The 18,035-nt window shown below is 44.8% G+C and overlaps 1 protein-coding gene, 1 non-coding gene and 1 pseudogene across 2 annotated transcripts in view; 1 reads left to right on the top strand and 2 right to left on the bottom strand.

Moving 5' to 3' along the window:
* Positions 1 to 3,119: 3,119 nt before the first annotated feature.
* On the bottom strand, positions 3,120 to 3,795 carry LOC113189092 (calponin-2 pseudogene; annotated as a pseudogene).
* Positions 3,796 to 6,019: 2,224 nt separating this feature from the next.
* LOC113189172 (U5 spliceosomal RNA) lies at positions 6,020 to 6,135 on the top strand. Its single transcript, XR_003301619.2, has one exon. It is a non-coding gene; the product is annotated as a U5 spliceosomal RNA (small nuclear RNA).
* Positions 6,136 to 8,932: 2,797 nt separating this feature from the next.
* Positions 8,933 to 18,035, bottom strand: part of Armh1 (armadillo like helical domain containing 1) — a 31,428-nt gene continuing 22,325 nt past the window's right edge. The window contains exons 6-11 of the mRNA XM_026397726.2: positions 10,032 to 10,154; positions 9,886 to 9,958; positions 9,643 to 9,772; positions 9,466 to 9,543; positions 9,144 to 9,225; positions 8,933 to 9,069 (exon numbers count right to left, since the gene is read on the bottom strand). Of these exons, the coding sequence (XP_026253511.1) occupies positions 8,933 to 9,069; positions 9,144 to 9,225; positions 9,466 to 9,543; positions 9,643 to 9,772; positions 9,886 to 9,958; positions 10,032 to 10,154 (623 nt within the window). The remainder of the gene's footprint in view (positions 9,070 to 9,143; positions 9,226 to 9,465; positions 9,544 to 9,642; positions 9,773 to 9,885; positions 9,959 to 10,031; positions 10,155 to 18,035) is intronic.

Below are 18,035 nucleotides of genomic sequence, written 5' to 3'. Positions count from 1 at the left end.
CCTGCCCTATTACCACAGTAGGGCAGAAAAACAGCAGCACCATCCCAGTACCATAGCCTGGCCAGGTAGAGCCAGACCAGTGGACCTTAAACTTTACTTCTTCATCTCCTGCATGCATACCTTAGGGTCTGGGCTTTACCTTTCCACTGCAACTTCACTGACATATCTGAGGTTATATAAACTTAAAGGGGAACATTTACAACAATGGGAAAACAACACACTGAGAAACTAATATTAGATGAGGTAGAATTAATAGATCTGGGCTGGGGATATATCTCAGTTGGTAGAGTGCTTGCCTCACATGCATAAGGTCATGTGTTCCATCCCCAGCACACACACAAAAAAATAGATCTGACAGAATTTTAAATAAGCATAACAAATTTCTTCAAAAGACAAGGGAAGATATATTATTATTTTGGGGGGTACAGGGGATTGAACTCAGGGGCACTAGACCACTGAGCTACATCCTCAGCCCTATTTTGTATTTTATTTAGAGACAGGGTCTCACTGAGTTGCTTAGTGCCTCATTTTTTGCTGAGGATGGCTTTGAAATCACAATCCTCCTGCCTCAGCCTCCCAAGCCACTGGGATTACAGGCATGAACCACTATGCCTGGCCAAGGAAGGATATTGTTAATATAAGGCAGGAACAAACAAGAACCAAAAAAAAAAAAAATAGAATTGGAATTGGAATTGCTGGGTTTGAAAATTTCAATTGTTGAAATCCATACATGGATTGAATTACAGAATGGATACAGCCCAAATGAAATTGTGAGCAAAGAGATCAGGGTGAAGATTCATCCAAAAGGCATCAGGATGAAGATTCCTTCCAAAAGGAAGATAGAAAACAAATGATCCAATTGTTTGTGACACATGGTTGGTGGCTAACCCAGCAAGCCATTCCCAACTTCCCTTCCTTCCTTTTTCATCTTCAGATTAGGCACAGAGAAGGCTTTATACTTGCTTTCCCAGAATCCTGTGCAATTAGAATTGGACACATGACACACTTCTGGTCAATGAGATGGAAGCAGGAGTGTTCTGGGGGTTTGTGGGCAAGAGGTTTTTCTCTAATAGAAGGGAATGACATAGAGGTATCTTTACTTGTGTCATCCTTTTATTCTTGCCTTGGATATGGAATGGATGTTCTTTCTGGAGTTGTGACACCCAACTCGTCATCATGAGGCAAGAGTCATCAGGTTAAAAAGTCCACACACTCAGGACAGCAAATCAGAAAGGTCCCAGGAGGGTTCTTGATGATTGAGCAATAGAACCAATGCTAGCAACCACCTAAATCCATACTTAAAAAAAATTTTTTTTCCCTAAGGGGACACTCCCCAATCCCACTGTTCTTTTTTTTTTTTTTAAATATTTATTTATTAGTTATTGGCAGACACAACATCTTTGTTGGTATGTGGTGCTGGAGGATCGAACCCGGGCCGCATGCATGCCAGGCGAGCGCTCTACCGCTTGAGCCACATCCCCAGCCCCATTTAAAAATTTTTTTTCAACATTTTTACTTCTTGTGTGAAAACCAAAACAAAAACCTGGTGTAGCAAAACAAATATTCACCTATTTCTTCTCTGTTTGTGGGGCTGGGGATTGAATCCAGGGCCTTAGGCATGCAAGACAAGCACTCTACCAACTGAGCTATATCCCCAGCCCACAAGAATCCACCTATTTTTTTTTTTTTGAGAGAGAATTTTTAATATTTATTTTTTAGTTCTCGGCGGACACAACATCTTTGTTGGTATGTGGTGCTGAGGATCGAACCCGGGCCGCACGCATGCCAGGCGAGCGCGCTACCGCTTGAGCCACATCCCCAGCCCCCACCTATTTCTTTAAGTTACATTTTTTCATGTTTTTCTTTAGTTGAAAACATTTCTAGCTGATACTCTTCATAATTTGGGAAAGAGCTACAAATTGAGATTCTAATAAAAAGGAAAGGGGGGGGGGAAATAAAGAAAGGCATCATTGAGAGATTTTAAAGACTTTAAAAAGAGTTTTGAGGTGGAGAGCGGTGGTGCAGGCTCGGGAGGCTGAGGCATGAGGATAGCAAGTTCAAAGCCAGCCTCAGCAAAAGCTGGGCTAGGGTTGTGGTTCAGTGGCAGAACCCTTGCCTCGCACATGTGGGGCGCTGGGTTTGATCCTCAGCACCACATAAAAATAAATAAACAAAAATATTGTGTCCATGTATAACTAAAAAAAGCTTTAAAAAAAGTGAGGCATTAAACAACTCAGTGAGACCCTGTCTCTAAATAAAATGCAAAATAGGGCTGGGGAGGTGGCTCAATGGTCTAGTGCCCCTGAGTTCAATCCTTGGTACCAAAAAAAAAAAAGAAAAAAAAAAAAAAAAAAAGGAGTTTGAGCCAGGCATGCCAAAACAAAAATCCACTGAGAGCCCTGAAGTGGAGAGGCGGGTAGTATAAGGAAGGGGCCTAAGTTTACCTCAACTACTGGAAAATCCATTGTCTTGCCTGGGTCTCAGTTTCCCCATTGGGCCCCAGAAGGAGTCAGGATTGTCTGTCTGAGGATCCTGGGGAAATTCAGTCCTAAAACATTTTATGATTGTGGCCTGGCTCTCTCTCAAGGATTGATGTTCCAGCATCCCCACTCCATTATCACCCCATTTCTCTGAAAAATGAAGTTTATTTTTTCCTTTGTTAAGCTTGCCTATAATTTCTGTGGGTTCAGAAACCACAACCTGATTGCAAGGAAAGGAAACTGAAAACCATTTGGGACCAGTTGTCTCCCTATTCCACTCTCCCCAACACAGCTGGGAAATTCAGTGCTTACATGTGCCCTGATAGGGCTCCCACTCCTTATATACCTAGATATGGCCTTCCCCCATTATTTTCAGCCTGGCTCAGTCCTGTGAAGGAACCAAGACAGGATTGGGGAGAAATATCCCCTATTGGCCTGATCCCACACAGCTGTCATAGACTCTCTGTGTGCAGCACTGAAAATGTGAAAAAAAAACAAAAACCAGCCACAGACCCTCCCCCCACACCCAGCCCCAAATCCACACAGGGCAACGATGTAAAGAGACAGCAGATAGCACACCCATGTACCTCAATAGAGCAGGGGAGTTACTCTGGAGTCTCCCTTAGGCTCCGGTAATTGCTAATGCCCAATGGAGCCCAGATGCTGTTGGCCTTGTGGGCAGTACTTGGAGTAATATATGGGCTACCCCAAGCCAAAGATCTGGCCACTTTGACCATCATTATGTACAAATGTAATGCACCAATTCTAAAAAAAATATGTGGGGGGAAAAAGATCTTGCCACTCTGGTTGGCACATGAGTGTCTAGCCCATCTGCAGGGACATGAGGAGTTGCCACACTTGTGGTAGATGAGCTTCTTGGTCCCCAAAGTCATCATACCTACCTGGCTAGCACATTTTTGTGTTCATCTGATGGTGGAGATGATGGTGGAGTGGTCTGTGGGTGGCAGGATACACTTTTTGGGGTTGTAGAGATGCCTCCTGTACCATATGCCATCATGCCCAACTGGTTGACCCACTTGTTGGGGGCCATCTGCAGCCCTATGACACTAACCAGCCTTTGTGATGACATCATTGAAGTTCCACTCCTGCTTCTCTGAGAACTTGACACCAATGTCCATGCCTCCTCTGTAACCCCTCTGTCTTGGTTTTCCCTGACAGCTCAAGAAGAGACACCTGTAAGTGCATCATGTTCTCACTCTCAAGTAGATCACTGGCCTCAAACAGGTAAACAAGGTTCATGCTGAACACAGTCTTGATGAAATTAGAGGTTTTCTAGCTAGTGCCAATTCTGCATGAAAGTAGTTGTTCTTGAGAACTGATCAACTACTACAACTTGGCTATAATGTCTTCATGAATATGTATAAAACAGTCCTTCAGCCCCTTATAGAAGTGGGGGCTGTCAGAGAGGCCCTTGAATCCCTGGATTTAGATACAGAGCTCTGGGGCTGGGGATGTGGCTCAAGCGGTAGCGCGCTTGCCTGGCATGCGTGCGGCCCGGGTTCGATCCTCAGCACCACATACAAACAAAGATGTTGTGTCCACCGAGAACTAAAAAATAAATAATAAAAATTCTCTCTCTCTCTCTCCTCTCTCACTCTCTCTTTAAAAAAAATAAATAAAAATAAAAAAAAAAAAGATACAGAGCTCAGCCTCCTTCTGAGGATCTTATTTGGACAATAAGATCCTTAATAGAAAGAGCCCCTATTGAGCTGCTGGTGGGAATGGCTGGCAGGAATGGCTGGTGTAGCTAGCAGACCCAAAGAGCCAGTAGTTGTTTAAAAGAATTAATCAGTTAGATGCTGAGCTCACACCTGTAAATCCTAGCACCTCAGGAAGCTAAGACAGGAGGATTGCAAGTTTGAGGCCAGCCTGGGCAATTTAGCAAGATCCTGTCACAAAATTAAAAAATAAAATAAATGCTAGGATAGTGGTTCAGTGGTTGAGCACTTGCCTAATATGTGTGAGGCACTGGGTTTGATCCTTAGCACCTTTAAAAATCAATAAACAAAATAAAGTTATTGTGTCCATCTACAATTTTTAAAATAATATTTAAAAAATAAATAAAAAAAAGCAGAGGATGTAGTTCAGTGGTAGAGTGCCCCTGGGTTCAATCCCCAGACCCTGTCTCAAATTAAAAATTAAAAATGTAGTTTAGTAGCCACACACACAAGATTGTGGTTCCTGGATGGGTAAGGTGTCACATATCTCCTGTACTATATGCCATCATGCCCAACTGGTTGACCCACTTGTTGTAAACCCAGCTACAGGGGGAGGCACACGGAGGCAGGAGGATCATAAATTTAAGGCCATCTTGGGCAATTTACCAAGACCCTGCCTAAACAACCAACCAACCAAAAACACTAGGTCCCTGTCATTTAGCCACTTGCCTTCCCATAACTGGGTTCACACTGTTTTGGTTCCTTTCTGCTAAGAATGTCCTCCCAACTTTACTTTCTTTGGATCCTGTGTCTTTGAATTGTCTGTTAATCCTCATCATGTTATCAAAAGCTCAGTCCCTGTCCCTGATGCTAATCCAATAACCAGGGCATGGTTTTGAGAAAAAGAAAAAAGAAGTTTTACTTTTTGCTAGCAAAGGAGATACACTGGAGACTCCTGTCCAAGAGGCTGTGATTTTGCCCATAAGGAAAAATCATAGGGCTTTCAAAGAAGCTATTAAAAGGCTACACTCCAGGTGTGCCTTGATGGTGTGTTGAAAATTCACTTGCTAATTTAGGAGACAGTCACTTCCTAATTCTTCTGGTGATATCTCCTTCCTGTGGAGAACAGATAACTCAAGGTAATCTTGTTACCTGTCCCCAAGTTTTTTTTTTTTTTTTTTTTGGGGGGGGGGGCGGTGAGAGGGAGAAGTGCAAAAGAAAAAAATATATATCCTTTAAAAATAAGCAGCAAGGGCTAATTCAAAAGGTAAAGTGGACCACCATTACAATCACAGATACCTGTCTCCTAGGGCAAGCACAGCTAGTGCTCAATACATTTTTGTTAAATGAATGTACAATCATTTTTGAGCTTTAAATTTTTTATTATTTTTTATTTTTTGCGGTGCCATAAATCGATTCCAGAGTCTCCCCAGTGCTAGGCAAACACCCTATCATTGAACTACACCTCCAGAATTTTTACTTCGAGTGTTAATTATAAAAGTCAGACTTTAGTTGGACAGAGGGGGTCTACATTACCATAAATCTGGCTACTGCTCTGCCCCCTGATGGTGGCCCAACACCTAGCAAGACAACTTATCAACTACGGTGTTTCCAGAAACCAGAGGTTGGCGACTCAATCATTTACATACCCACAATGCTTTGCACATAGGACATTTCCTAAATTAAAACGGGGAGACTTTTCTTTTTCTATTTCTTTATTTCCTCTCTTGTAAATACGTTTTTTTTCTCCAGAATTGTCCAAGATAACAACAGAAATCATCAGCTCTCTTGTGTAGATAGTTACCATTGCTGTTCTAGTAGTTACAGTTACTGGAGGACTGTACGCCGGAGAATAGAGGTATACTCTGGTTTCTCTTCAGATCGTATAAATCTTTCGCCTTTTACTAAAGATTTCCGTGGAGAGGAACAATTCTGAGTCTTAACCCAATTTTTTGAGGCCCTGCACTTGTAGGGCTAATAATTGTCTATAAAGATAGACTTCAACAGTTGCAGAAAGGTTTTGTTGGTTTTCAGCTAAACACAAGCCATCCAACAAACCTCTTACCCTATTGAATGTCTAGTTAGCCCCTTCACTTCCCAGGTATGCTTTACTTGAGTTCTGAGACTCTTTAAGTTAGATAGTAATACGTTTGTTAGTATAATTTTTGTCGTTTTCTCAATTTGCTGACGATCCAATCCAGTGCTTCACGCATGGTAAGGGAGAGCACCAGCACGGCGCCACAACCCCAGCCCCAGTTTTTTTGTTTTCTGAGACAGGGTTTTCTTTAATTGTTCATGTTGTCCTTGAATTTGAGATCCTCAGCATCCCAGCATCCCAGCATTGGATACTATTTTTTAAAAAGGGCCTTCTGCACTTCTTAACGCTTTGTCAGAGAAGTGTTTGCACACCTCACACAAGCCCATAGACACCTCTTGGAATCCGGCTCTCAGTGTTACACTCCTGTGAATTAGATTCCTTAAATGACCCCTGCAGCCGTGCTTGGTGGCGTAGGGCAGCTCAGGAGGATCACGAGTACAAAGCCAGCCTCAGCAAAAATGTGGCACTAAGCAACTCAGTGAGACCCTGTCTCTAAATAAAATACAAAAATAGGCTGGGGATGTAGTTCAGTGGTCCAGTGCCCCCGAGTTCAATCCCTCAGTATCCCCCTGCCAGTAATCATGATGATGATGATGATACCCCTGCCCCCTTTAGAGTATAATTGATTGCTTTGTGTGTGACATACATTTATATAGGCAAGTACTTTACTGTTATACATGTAATGTACATACATACACACACATGCATCAATAGGCAAGTTCTCTAGACTAAGCTGCATCCCCAGAATGACACTTTAAAATAGGAAACCCATTTAGCTTGATGGAAAACGCAACTGTATTTTAACTTTTCTCTCCTCCGTATTTAGGTCCAGATGGAGAAAAGCTGGGCTGCTTTAGATCAACAATATCAGCCCCTATGATGCCCTCTCGTGGCAACCTGTAAAATTACTGCTATCTAACTTCATTTCCTTTGACTTGGAAGGACAATTGCTTCAAATACTTTGATTATTCATTCATGCATACCAAGCATTGTCCTAATGTTTGGGATGTATGAGTAAACAAAACAAATATCCCTGTCCGAATGGAGCTTACAGTCCGGTGATGAGATAGAGAATAAGCCAACAATGATGCTTCAAAAATAGAGCAATAGGGGCTGTGAATATAGAGTGTAGTAGGGTACATTGTAATTTTTTTTTTTAAAGAGAGAGAGAGAGGGAGAGAGAGAATTTTTTTAGTATTATTTTTTAGTTATCGGCGGACACAACATCTTTGTATGAGGTGCTGAGAATCGAACCCTGCCGCACGCATGCCAGGCGAGCGCGCTACCGCTTGAGCCACATCCCCAGCCCAGGTACATTGTAATTAAAAAAAAAAAAGACTAGCCCTAGGTGTGGTGGCACATGCCTGTAATCATGCTGTTTGGGAGGCTAAGGCAGGAAGATCTCGAGTTCAAAGCCAGTCTCAGCAATTTAAAAGCTCCAAGCAACTCAGTGAGACCCTATCTATAAATAATATATAAAAAAGGGTTGGGGATGTGGTTCAGTGGGAAATGCTCCTGGGTTCAATCCCTGGTACAAAAAAAATTGAGGCCAGCCTGTTACCATGTGGGGGTCTGAGGAGGTCTAGAGGATACCTGTATTTCAAACTTTCAGGTCTTTGACTTCATTGCGGAAAAGATGTTAAAGATGAGTCTGGTTTTAGTAAAAAGAGAAAGGGTTATTATATTAGAAAGTAAATGGTGAAGATACACTCTCAAGAGCAGGATACAGGCAATCTTGAGTGTGAGATGTACTGCCAGCTTGAGGCCAAGCTTTTATTAGGGTACATAATTAGGTGGGATATGTATGATCCAAAGGGACTGTTTCCCCATTAGGGGTCTGGTTAGTATGTAGGTTTCAGCTCACATCAACATCTCTAGCTGTGGTCTATTTGGTGATTGAGCCAAAGAGTCATGGTCCAATTGAATGTTAGCCCACAAAATTAGACTCATGGAGTTAATGATCTCTTCTATTGAAGTCTTGTTGCTTCAGAAACTTATAGGAAACTGGAAAGTTAAAAAGTAATTGATGAAATGTTCAGTGTATCCTTATATTTTGGCCCCTTTTCTCTCTCTTAGGCTCCTTTGTCTGGCTTATGAGTTGCTTACCAATTTTTTGTTCTATATTTTTTAACAGGGATATTTTTCCTTTAGAGGCTCAATTTCTATCTCAAGCCTAAGCAATTAAGTGAGACTCTGCCTTAAAATAAAATAATAAGGGCTGGGTGGGGGTGCAGGTACATATGATGTCTTGGAGGAGGGCGTAGGACTCTATTCAGGCTAGGCCCTTAACTTTTCAGGCTGTTGGTGGCCCTTCTCTCATGGACCTACTATTTGGAATCCTCCTGCATCAGCCTCCTGACTGAGATTACAGGCCTAAGTGGAGTTACCTAACAGGGACCTGATTTTTAACTAGGTAAGCAGAGGTGCTCCAAGCCATCACCATAGCTCTTGCTGATCTCCTCCCCCTTCCACAAGCACACAGAACAGGCAGATATCAAGACTTTTTATTAGACCCTTTCCAGCCAGCAACCTTCCTTCTTTCCCACTGCATGCATAAACCCCAGCCTCCTCTGGAGCCAAGTAGAGTCACCCTGCACTTGACCCCAGATTCCTGCCATCTGTCAGGCTTCCCTGCCACACAACCTTGGCCTTCCTGGTTTGCCACAGCGGGTTTGTTACTCCTTTGATTCCGCCTCCTCATCCTCCTGTGCCTTTGCCTCCGTGAAGTGTGTGATGTAAGTCATCTGATTCAGATCACCAGGGTCAAGTACAACGCTCGAGCTGCTGTTGGGGACTCCATAAAGTTCTAACACTGTGGGCAGCAAAGGTGAGCATGAGCTTGGGTGCCGGCTGTGCCTGCACTCCAGGTCCCTGGCTGTTGCTCACCTTTGGCAACATTGACTTCATTGGCTGTCAAGATGTCTGCCTGAATGCTATCTATTTTCATGTACAAATCCTCACGGTGGATCTGAGGACAGCAATGAGATGGACACAGCTACCTTACCAGGGCAGAGTGTTCTTGAATTGGGCTTGAGCAGAGTGGTGCTGCAGGTGGGGTCAGCTCCCAGCCGGACTGGAAGGGTACTAGGGGAAGGGGAGAAGAGGAAGGAGAGCCCAACCGGAGGCAACCTAGCCCACTCTGTGTGGGGGGCTGGTCGGGGTACCATCACATTCCTACCAACCTGCCAGGCAGGATGGGAGCACTTACAAGGAAGAGCTGGTAGAGTTCCTCCCCCATGGACTTGCGCACGTGCTCCTCCACCACCGGGAACGTCTGCACGAAGAACTGCAGCCGGCGGGTGGGAGGGGCGGCGTGACCGTGACCTTGACCGTGACCGCCAGCGCCCGCACCTCCGCCCCGCAGTCCCCACCGCCGCGGGCTCACCTCCAGCGTGAGGCTGGCCAGCCTCTGGCTGTTGCTGTGGTCCGTGTTGCCCATGGCGGCCATCAGGCTGTGCACCACGCGCATGTGCAGCATCTCCTCAGCCGTGCTCAGGTCTCTGCGCGCCAGAACCCTGGGCAGGGTTATCAGGTTGCTCCGCGAGGCTCTGACTCTCAGGTGCCGCCAGGCATGCAGGTCATCCGCAGCGACCCTTGCTACAGCCACCCCCACCCACTGCCCGCTTACCCAATGGTCTTGGCGGCCGCGGCCTGCTGCAAGAACACTGGCAGGTGGGTGGTGAGCTGGAGAATCGGGGAGACTGGGAGAGCAAGGGGCTGTGAGGAAGGAGCCCCCCTCCCTCCACCAGGCAGCCTCTTCCGAGGGGGTCCTACCAGTGAGGATCTTGGGCTGCAGTTTGGACATCTCCTTGACTGATGGTATTAGCAGTGCCACGAGGCCCCTGAGCAGCGACTGGCGTACGTCGTAGTTGACCAGGTCCTTTATCAGCTCAATGGCTGGGGAAGGGCAGAAACAATGGAGAGGCAGGAGGCTACACCCCATCAAAGAGGCTGAGTCCTTTGAATCATCTCACTTCCCTTTACCCTGTCCTCTCTGTCAACACTTTCTAGTGCCTTTTACTGCCCAGCACGTCCAGACCTCTGGGGAGCCAGAAAGGTGCCACCTCATTCCTGTCCTCCTGGTTAAAGAGGGGGTTGGGGAGGTCTCACAACTCACAGAGCAACCCAAGGAGGTTGCAAGGATTAGATAGTGAGCTCACTCAGCAAGGAGGCCATAGAGGCTGAGGTTCCACAAAACTGAGCTGCCTTAGGCTTGGAGGAATCCATGGGAAGAGGGCCTGGGTTTTTTTGTTTATTTTTGAGGAACTGGAGCTTGAACCCTGGGGAACTATGCTACTGAGCTATATCCCCAACCCTTTTTAGTTTTTGTTAAGTTGCCCAGGCTGATCTGGAATTAATCCTCCTGTTTTAGCTTCCCAAGTCTGCCTCCAGAATAGCTAGGACTACAGGTAAGTACCATGCAGCCTGGCTGTGCTGGGTAACAGGACAAGGGGTGAGAGAGAGCAAACAAATGTGTATGGGTGTGAGGCATCAAAAGAGAAGGGGGAGGAATCAAGATAGACAGCATGTAGAGACTCTCATCATGAGCCCTTTGCCTGGCTCATGCCATACAGCATTCCACTGATAGACACCATAATCACTTACCACCATGACTATCATCTCCATTTTACATTTAAGGAAAAAAGGCATAGAGAGGTAAAGCACTTTGCCTAAGTGCACAAAGAGAGATGGAAGCAAATGGAACAAAAAATTTGGTTAGAAAGAAGGAGGGGACTAGAATTTATTGAGGGGAATTTCCTGCCAGCCTTTTCTGGAGACTTCCTAGTCATTCACTCTTTCCAGCACTCGCTTGGCCTTTGACACAACTGCATCTGCACGCCTGTCCTGGCAGGAGCTGCACAAGAGTGAATTCGTTTACTCAACCAACCTTCCTTGAGCCTGTACAGGCAAGCCGTTAACAGTATGGTGACAAATGCTATAAAAGGGGTCAGCAGAGGGCTATGGGAACATCTGGGAAGATGGGAGAAGACTGAATATTTTTGTAAGGAAGAGAAAGGAGCCATAATGAAGCAGAGCTTCTTTTGGTACCAGGGTGCTTAACCCCTTAGGCACATCCCCAGCTCTTTTTATTTTTAATTTTTTATCTTGAGACAAGGCCTCAGTAAGTTGCTGAGGCAGACTTTGAACTTGAGATCCTTCTGCCTCAGTCTCCTGAACCACTGGATGACAGGCATGTGCCACCATGCCTGACTTTGCCTATTCATGTGGCTTCATTTCTTTCTTTTTTTTTAAAAAAAATATTTATTTATGTATGTATGTATGTATGTATGTTCTTGGCGGACACAACATCTTTGTTGGTATGTAGTGTTGAGGATCGAACCCGGGCCGCACGCATGCCAGGCGAGCACGCTACCGCTTGAGCCACATCCCCAGCCCAATGGCTTCATTTCTCTGAATCAGCAAATAGCCTCATTTTGTGTGTGTGTGTTTGCGCGCGCGCGCGCGTTCGCGCTTATTTACATTATTTACATATTTATCTTTTATAATTTTTAAATTTAAATGTCTTTTTTATTTCAGTGCTATAGATTGAACCTCAGGCCTTGCACATGCTAGGCAAGTGCTCTATCCCAGAGGTACACCCCAGCCCAAGGGCCAATTTTAAGAGAGCTCTTTAAAGTCGGGACCTCATACTTCTTTGCCAGCTGAGAAATAAACAACACTCTATGAACACTCGCTTTCTATGAGCCAGGCACAACAGAAAGGTGAAGGGATATGACCCTCCCTCCACAGTGGAAGGCACAAGGCACCTGGTGAAGTGACCAGTGAAAGGGACTGCATAGATTGGGTCTCCAAAAGAACTGCTTTCAGCACTCGGTGACTTTATTTGCTTAACTCAAACAAACATATGGTGCCTAATAATGAACATGTGCTGGCAATTTATCACTGTGTCAGGACACCATTATTGCCTGTTATTATCAAAGCAGTGGTCGCTGAGATGGAGGCTCTGAGACTGAGGCAGTCAACAACCCCATCCTGTGATTTGCGCTCTGCACACTCAACTCTCCTATGTGGCTGCTGAACACTTGACAGCAGCAAATGTCACAAGAGGGGAAGCCTCCTGGTAGACTCTGGCGGGAAGGAGGAGCCACTTTGGACTGCAGCATGCGGCTAAGGAAAGTCACAGAAATGCTGCCAATAGAACCAGCCTGCTTCCACAAACCTGCCCTTGTGACGGACCCTGGGAGCCCCCATCCATCCTCAGGCCCCAGAGCTGTGGGGTACACCAGCTCAATTCCTGAAGCCCCACACAAAGCCCATCTTTTTTTTTGTCCTCCCAGGTGGAAAATTCACTCCCAGGTGGAAAATCCTCAAGGATATCCTGTACTACTCCTTCCAGTGTTTGGGGATAATCTGGGAAAGAGTTTTCCGGGGCAGCCCCTTCTCTCTGTGGACTTCCTTGATTCAGAAACAGCTGCTTCATTCAGAAACACTTCTATGTCCTTCCTGCCACTGCTCAGGGCTGCCCCTTTCATCTAGGCCTTCCAGGGTAGCCCCTGCAATCCCAGGTACTCATCTGGTTGCTCAGATATGGTTATAATTTGGAATCACAGATCCAGCAACATTGATGAGGAAAAGGGACCAGCCCTGGGAAGGTACAAAGCACACCTAACCTCCCTGGCTTTCCCCAAATGATCTCTCCTCTGGACAGAACTGCAGCCTGGCTGCTTGGTGGCCCCAGCTTGTACTGGCTGGTGCTTGAAACTTCCAGATCCTTCTCATTAGTTTTGCTGTAGTTTGGTTACAAAATCTTGTCTTTCCTCTTGAATTAGTGCAGCTCATATTTTGGGTTGGTTTCTCCTTGTATTTGAATATACTTGATTGTCATCTGCAGTATATCTCTCATTAGCAGCTGGGCTCTATCCAGGCAAAGCTGGTAGCACCTTGTGCCAGGGCACCCTGGGAAAAATGTCTGCTTGTGCTTAATAGAGATCTTCCTGCAGCAAGAAATGACTTGGTGGACATTCAGGGTAGAAATGAATGGATGAGCCAGGCAAGGTGGCACATGCCTGTAATTCCAGGGACTCAGGAGGCTGAGGCAGGATGATCACAAGTTCAAGGACAGCCTTGCCAACTTAATGAGATCCTCAGCAACTTAGCAAGACCCTGTCTCAAAACAAAAAATAAAAAAGGCTAGGGATGTAGCTCAGTGGTAAGCTTCCCCTGGGTTCAACCTTTGGTGCCAGGGGGAAAAAAAAGAAAGAAAAAAGAATGGATGAGAGGGCTGGGCATGTAGCTCAGTGGTAAAGCACTTTTTTAGCATATGTGAGGCCCTGGGTCTGATCTCCAGTACCACAAAAGAAAAAAGAAAAAGATCTAGAAATGAATGGACAAAGATATTTTTATGGAATTTCCTTGTTCACAAAGCATTTTCTGGCCACGCAGGCCCAAGTACTTCAGAAGACAAATATCTACTTCTGCCTATTCAGTTTATACTATGTACCATTTGGAGCTCCTTGGAAAAAATGAAGATTTACTCACTGAATCATTTCTGATTGAGTTTTTAAATTCACAGCTGTCACAGTTTACCCCCACAGTGAAAGTGCTAGTCCCTGTCCAATGCTCTACAAGAACCACAGTCATGGGGCTGGGGATGTGGCTCAAGCGGTAGTGCGCTTGCCTGGCATGCGTGCGGCCCAGGTTCGATCCTTAGCACCACATACAAACAAAGATGTTGTGTCCACTAAAAAATAAATATTGAAATTCTCTCTCTCTCTTAAAAAAAAAAAAAGAACCACAGTCATTATAACTCTTCAGATGTGCTAGTGGCTAAGCATAGCAGATTCATTCAGAAAGCAAGGGTACAAAAGACTACCATCTTTGAGAGGTTTGCTTAAAGCCTATGGTGCTGATTATACCCAACTGTCCTAAACTTAAGTTGTCACTGACTTATTCATTGATTCATTCATTTAACCACTGAAATACTTATTGAGGATCTCCTCTATGCTAGGGATGTGAAGAAGACCAAGATACAATCCCTGCTCTTAGGGCATCTCATAGTAATTTGGGTACCAGTAAGGAAACTGACATTTGTGATACAGTGTTATAAGAAGCCCGGTTGGTTGGTAGGGATGTGGGGAGGGGAGTGGAGAATCAGGAGGTTTTCTTGTAGAAGGTGATGCTTGAGTTGAGAAAGTCATGAGGAGAAGGGAGGGGATGGAATGTGGTAAGTACATGTGGGATAGTTTGTCACATTTGTGACCAGGCAAGGAAGGGAGGTCTGGCTGGGATACAAGGTGTCCAGTCATGGGATAAGAGTTAAGCCCGTGGAGGTAGGCCAGCCCCAGCTTCTGAAGGGCTTTGCATGTGCCAATAACTCTATAGGGCAGACATTTTTTTTTCCATTTAAAAGGAAACAAAAAGTTGAACAGCTTGCCACATCAAACAGCTAAGTAGCTCAATGATAGAGCACTTACCTAGCATGCACGAGGCCCTGGGTGTAATCCTCAGCATCACAAACACACACACACACACACACACACACACACACACACACAAACCAGATTCTGATTCTAAAGTCCATATTTACCACCACTATTATGCTCTACTGGTCTACTGTGTTGGTAGACTAGGAGTAGACTGTGTGTGGGAACCATGCTGGAAAGATGGTCATCAGGTTAGAGGCCAGTGCAGGTGAGCAATGCAAAGATCTGAATTGCAGCAGTAGAGACCGAACGGACAGGAGGACCAGATTTGAATGACCCTGAGTTGACAGGTGCTGCTGGGCAGTGGTGGTGCGCACCTTTAAGCCCAGCAACTCAGGAAGTGAGGCAGGAGGATTGCAAGTTCCAGGCCACCCTCAGCAATTTAGTGAGGCCTGGTCTCAAAATAATAAAAAGATGTGGATGTAGTTGGACACTGGTAATGTCCCTGATACCAGTACCACAAAAAAAAAAAAAAAAAAAAATCGACTGGTGCTATGGTTTGAACATGGTTTGTTTCTACTAAAACTCACATGGAGATTTAATTTCTCAAAGTAACAGTACTGAAAGGTGCTGGTATTTTTTTTTTTGGTACAGAGGATTGAACTGGGGTGCTTAACTACTGAGCCATCCCCAGCCCTTTTATATTTTATTTAGAGACAGGGTCTCACTGAGTTGCTGAGGGCCTCTCTAAGTTGCTGAGGCTGGCCTGGAACTTGCAATCCCTCTGCGTCAGCCTCCTGAGCCACTGGGATTTTTAAGGGGTGGTGCCTAAGTGGGAGGTGACTGGGTTGTTATGGAATTAATGCTGTGGTCTCATGGAGTGGTTTAGTCCCCACAAGAGCAGTTGTTATGAATGAGTGAGCCTGGCTTCTGTCAGCATTTTTGCTTCCTTTCTCCATGTGACATCTCTCTCTCACACACTCTCCCACCACATGATGCTATCTGCTATGAGGTGTTTATCAGAAGCTGACGTTGACACCATGCTGCTCTTGGACCTCCAAAACTGTGAGTTAAACAGACCACTTTTTCTTTAGAAATTACCCATCCTCAGTATTTTGTTACAGCAACATGAAATGAACTAAGACAACTAACTGATCTTGTTAGAAGTTGGTTGAAGGTGAGAAGCAGGAAGAGATGGCAATTATACACATCTTAAGCCTGGGTGGCTTAAAATCTCAGTGCTTTGCACTGAGATTGGGACCTTGAGGGAAAGGAATGCTTTGGAGCTGGAATATCAGGAGTCAGGTTCGAAATATGGTTGGTGACATCCAAGGGCAGATAATCAGAAGGCAAGTGGCAACATAGGTATGGAATTTTGTAGAGTAGTCTGACATGCAGAGAAGTCATTCAGTCACTGTGTTCTTTGTCCACAAAATGAGTAAAAATGAGAGTCAACAAGCTATGTGATCAGCTTGCTTTGAGGATTAAATGAGTAAGGAGCAAGAACAATACCTAGCACATAATGCACAGTTTATAAATGCTGGCTACCATTGTTTCTATCATTATAGGTGGTAATAAAACTGTGGGCATGAAGAAGAGGTCATAGATAGCAAACAAAGAGAAGGAAGGACCTGGGATTGAAAGCTGAGAGAGAAAAAATATCGACACCTAAGGAGCTGGTAGAGAGATAGGAATGTAAAGACTGAGAAGCAGTTTCCAGATGTAGGAGGAAGCCAGGAGAGTGCAGTGCTGTGAAGGAAGAGATGACAGTTTTTGAGGAGGAGAGTGTGATCAGAAGGGTTTGAGCATTTGAGAGTTCATGTCTGGTGAAGCTAAGAATTCATTCACCAACACTGATTGAGAATGTGCTGGTACAGTGCTAGTGCCGAGGAAGCAGTGGTTCACAATCCAGATGCAGGGCACTTGCCACTCATACTCCATGGAAACTTGAGTGCAAGAGGAAAAACTTATTGCTTCAATTCAAAGAGGGACTATGGAGTCCATTGTCTGTCAGCACCAGAAGAAACTTCGATGCTCACCGTGCAATCCCTCAGTGAATAGATGAAGAAATCAACAAATGACTTGCTCAGAGGATCACAGTGAACAGGAGACAGAGCTGTATTAGCTGGCTTAGTATTCCTTTGGCAGAGGGGCCTTAAAATGGCACAGCATCTGGGGACTATGGGTATTCCTTTTGTTTTGGATTGAACCCAAGGTCACTTAACCACTGAGCCACATTTCCAGCCCTTTTTTACTTAGATGTTGAGACACAATCTTGCTAAGTTGCTAAGTCTGGCCTCAAACTGCCTCAGCCTCCGGAACTGCTGGACCAGTGCCACAAGACCCAGCACTTGATACCTCTCTTTTTGATTATGAAAGATATTTTCACAAGAAAAAGAGGTTGGAAGTCTGACACCTGGTCAGACAGAAAACATCACAGGTGGCTCTTGCCTGGGGGACTTTTTCTGCATAAACAGAAAACCCTTGCTTTCTATCTGCCTCCTCCCTTCAATGTTCCATAACTTGCTATCATTCCCTTCCCCTCATAGCCATGGGCCACGCCACTCTTCCTTTCTTTAGTTCTATATAAGGTTCAGCCATCTTGTGCATGGCTCCGGTGTTTAGGCATTTAATAAGATTCATGGGTTTTCCCTGTTAATCTGTGTATTGTCATTTCATTTTATAAACTGAGATTATTGAACATCTAGAGAGAAAGGAGTAAATTGAGAAGTTGGCTACACATGCAGCCATTTCCAAGATGCTCCCAGTGCTGTTGAGATTTGTTCTATACTAATTCTTTTCTACTAGAGCCTTGGAAAACTAGTGTCCTGTTTCTTACTGTGCATTTCCAGACAAGACTGTCACCTACTGGTGACATGTGAGAAGTGCACCTCCACAGAGGTTTGCCTTCTTTTCTAGCAGGACACCAGTAAGAATGTTTGGTATGTTGCACTTCCAGACCAACTATATTCTATATCTGATTCCTGTGTGTTCTGCTTTGTCTTTCACCACATCCTGTCTAGAGCCCAATCTTGAAACATGAAAAGTATTTTTTAAAGCTAGGGTGGTGGTATGTGCTTGTATTTCTGGTTACTCTGGAGGCTGAGGCAAGTTCAAAGCCAGCCTCAGTAACTTAGCAAGACCCTCAGCAACTTATCAGGACCTTGTCTCAACATACAAAAAATAAAATTAAATTAAAATGGGATGGGGATTGAACACCCCTGGGTTCAATGCCCAGTATTTAAATCAGCAAATAAACAAATATTAAAAATTTTTAAAACTCTCTGTTGGTGTTATAGCTTTGTGACTGTGATTCAGTGGAGTTACACAGGATAGGTGGCCTCTTACATAGCAGGAAGGGATGAAACTGCTGTCATGTCAGCTCAGAGGAGCA

Source organism: Urocitellus parryii, chromosome 11, assembly GCF_045843805.1.
Source record: "Urocitellus parryii isolate mUroPar1 chromosome 11, mUroPar1.hap1, whole genome shotgun sequence".
NCBI classification, from domain to species: domain Eukaryota; kingdom Metazoa; phylum Chordata; class Mammalia; order Rodentia; family Sciuridae; genus Urocitellus; species Urocitellus parryii.
Note: the sequence above shows the minus strand (reverse complement) of the source record. Positions and strands in the feature narration are given on the sequence as shown.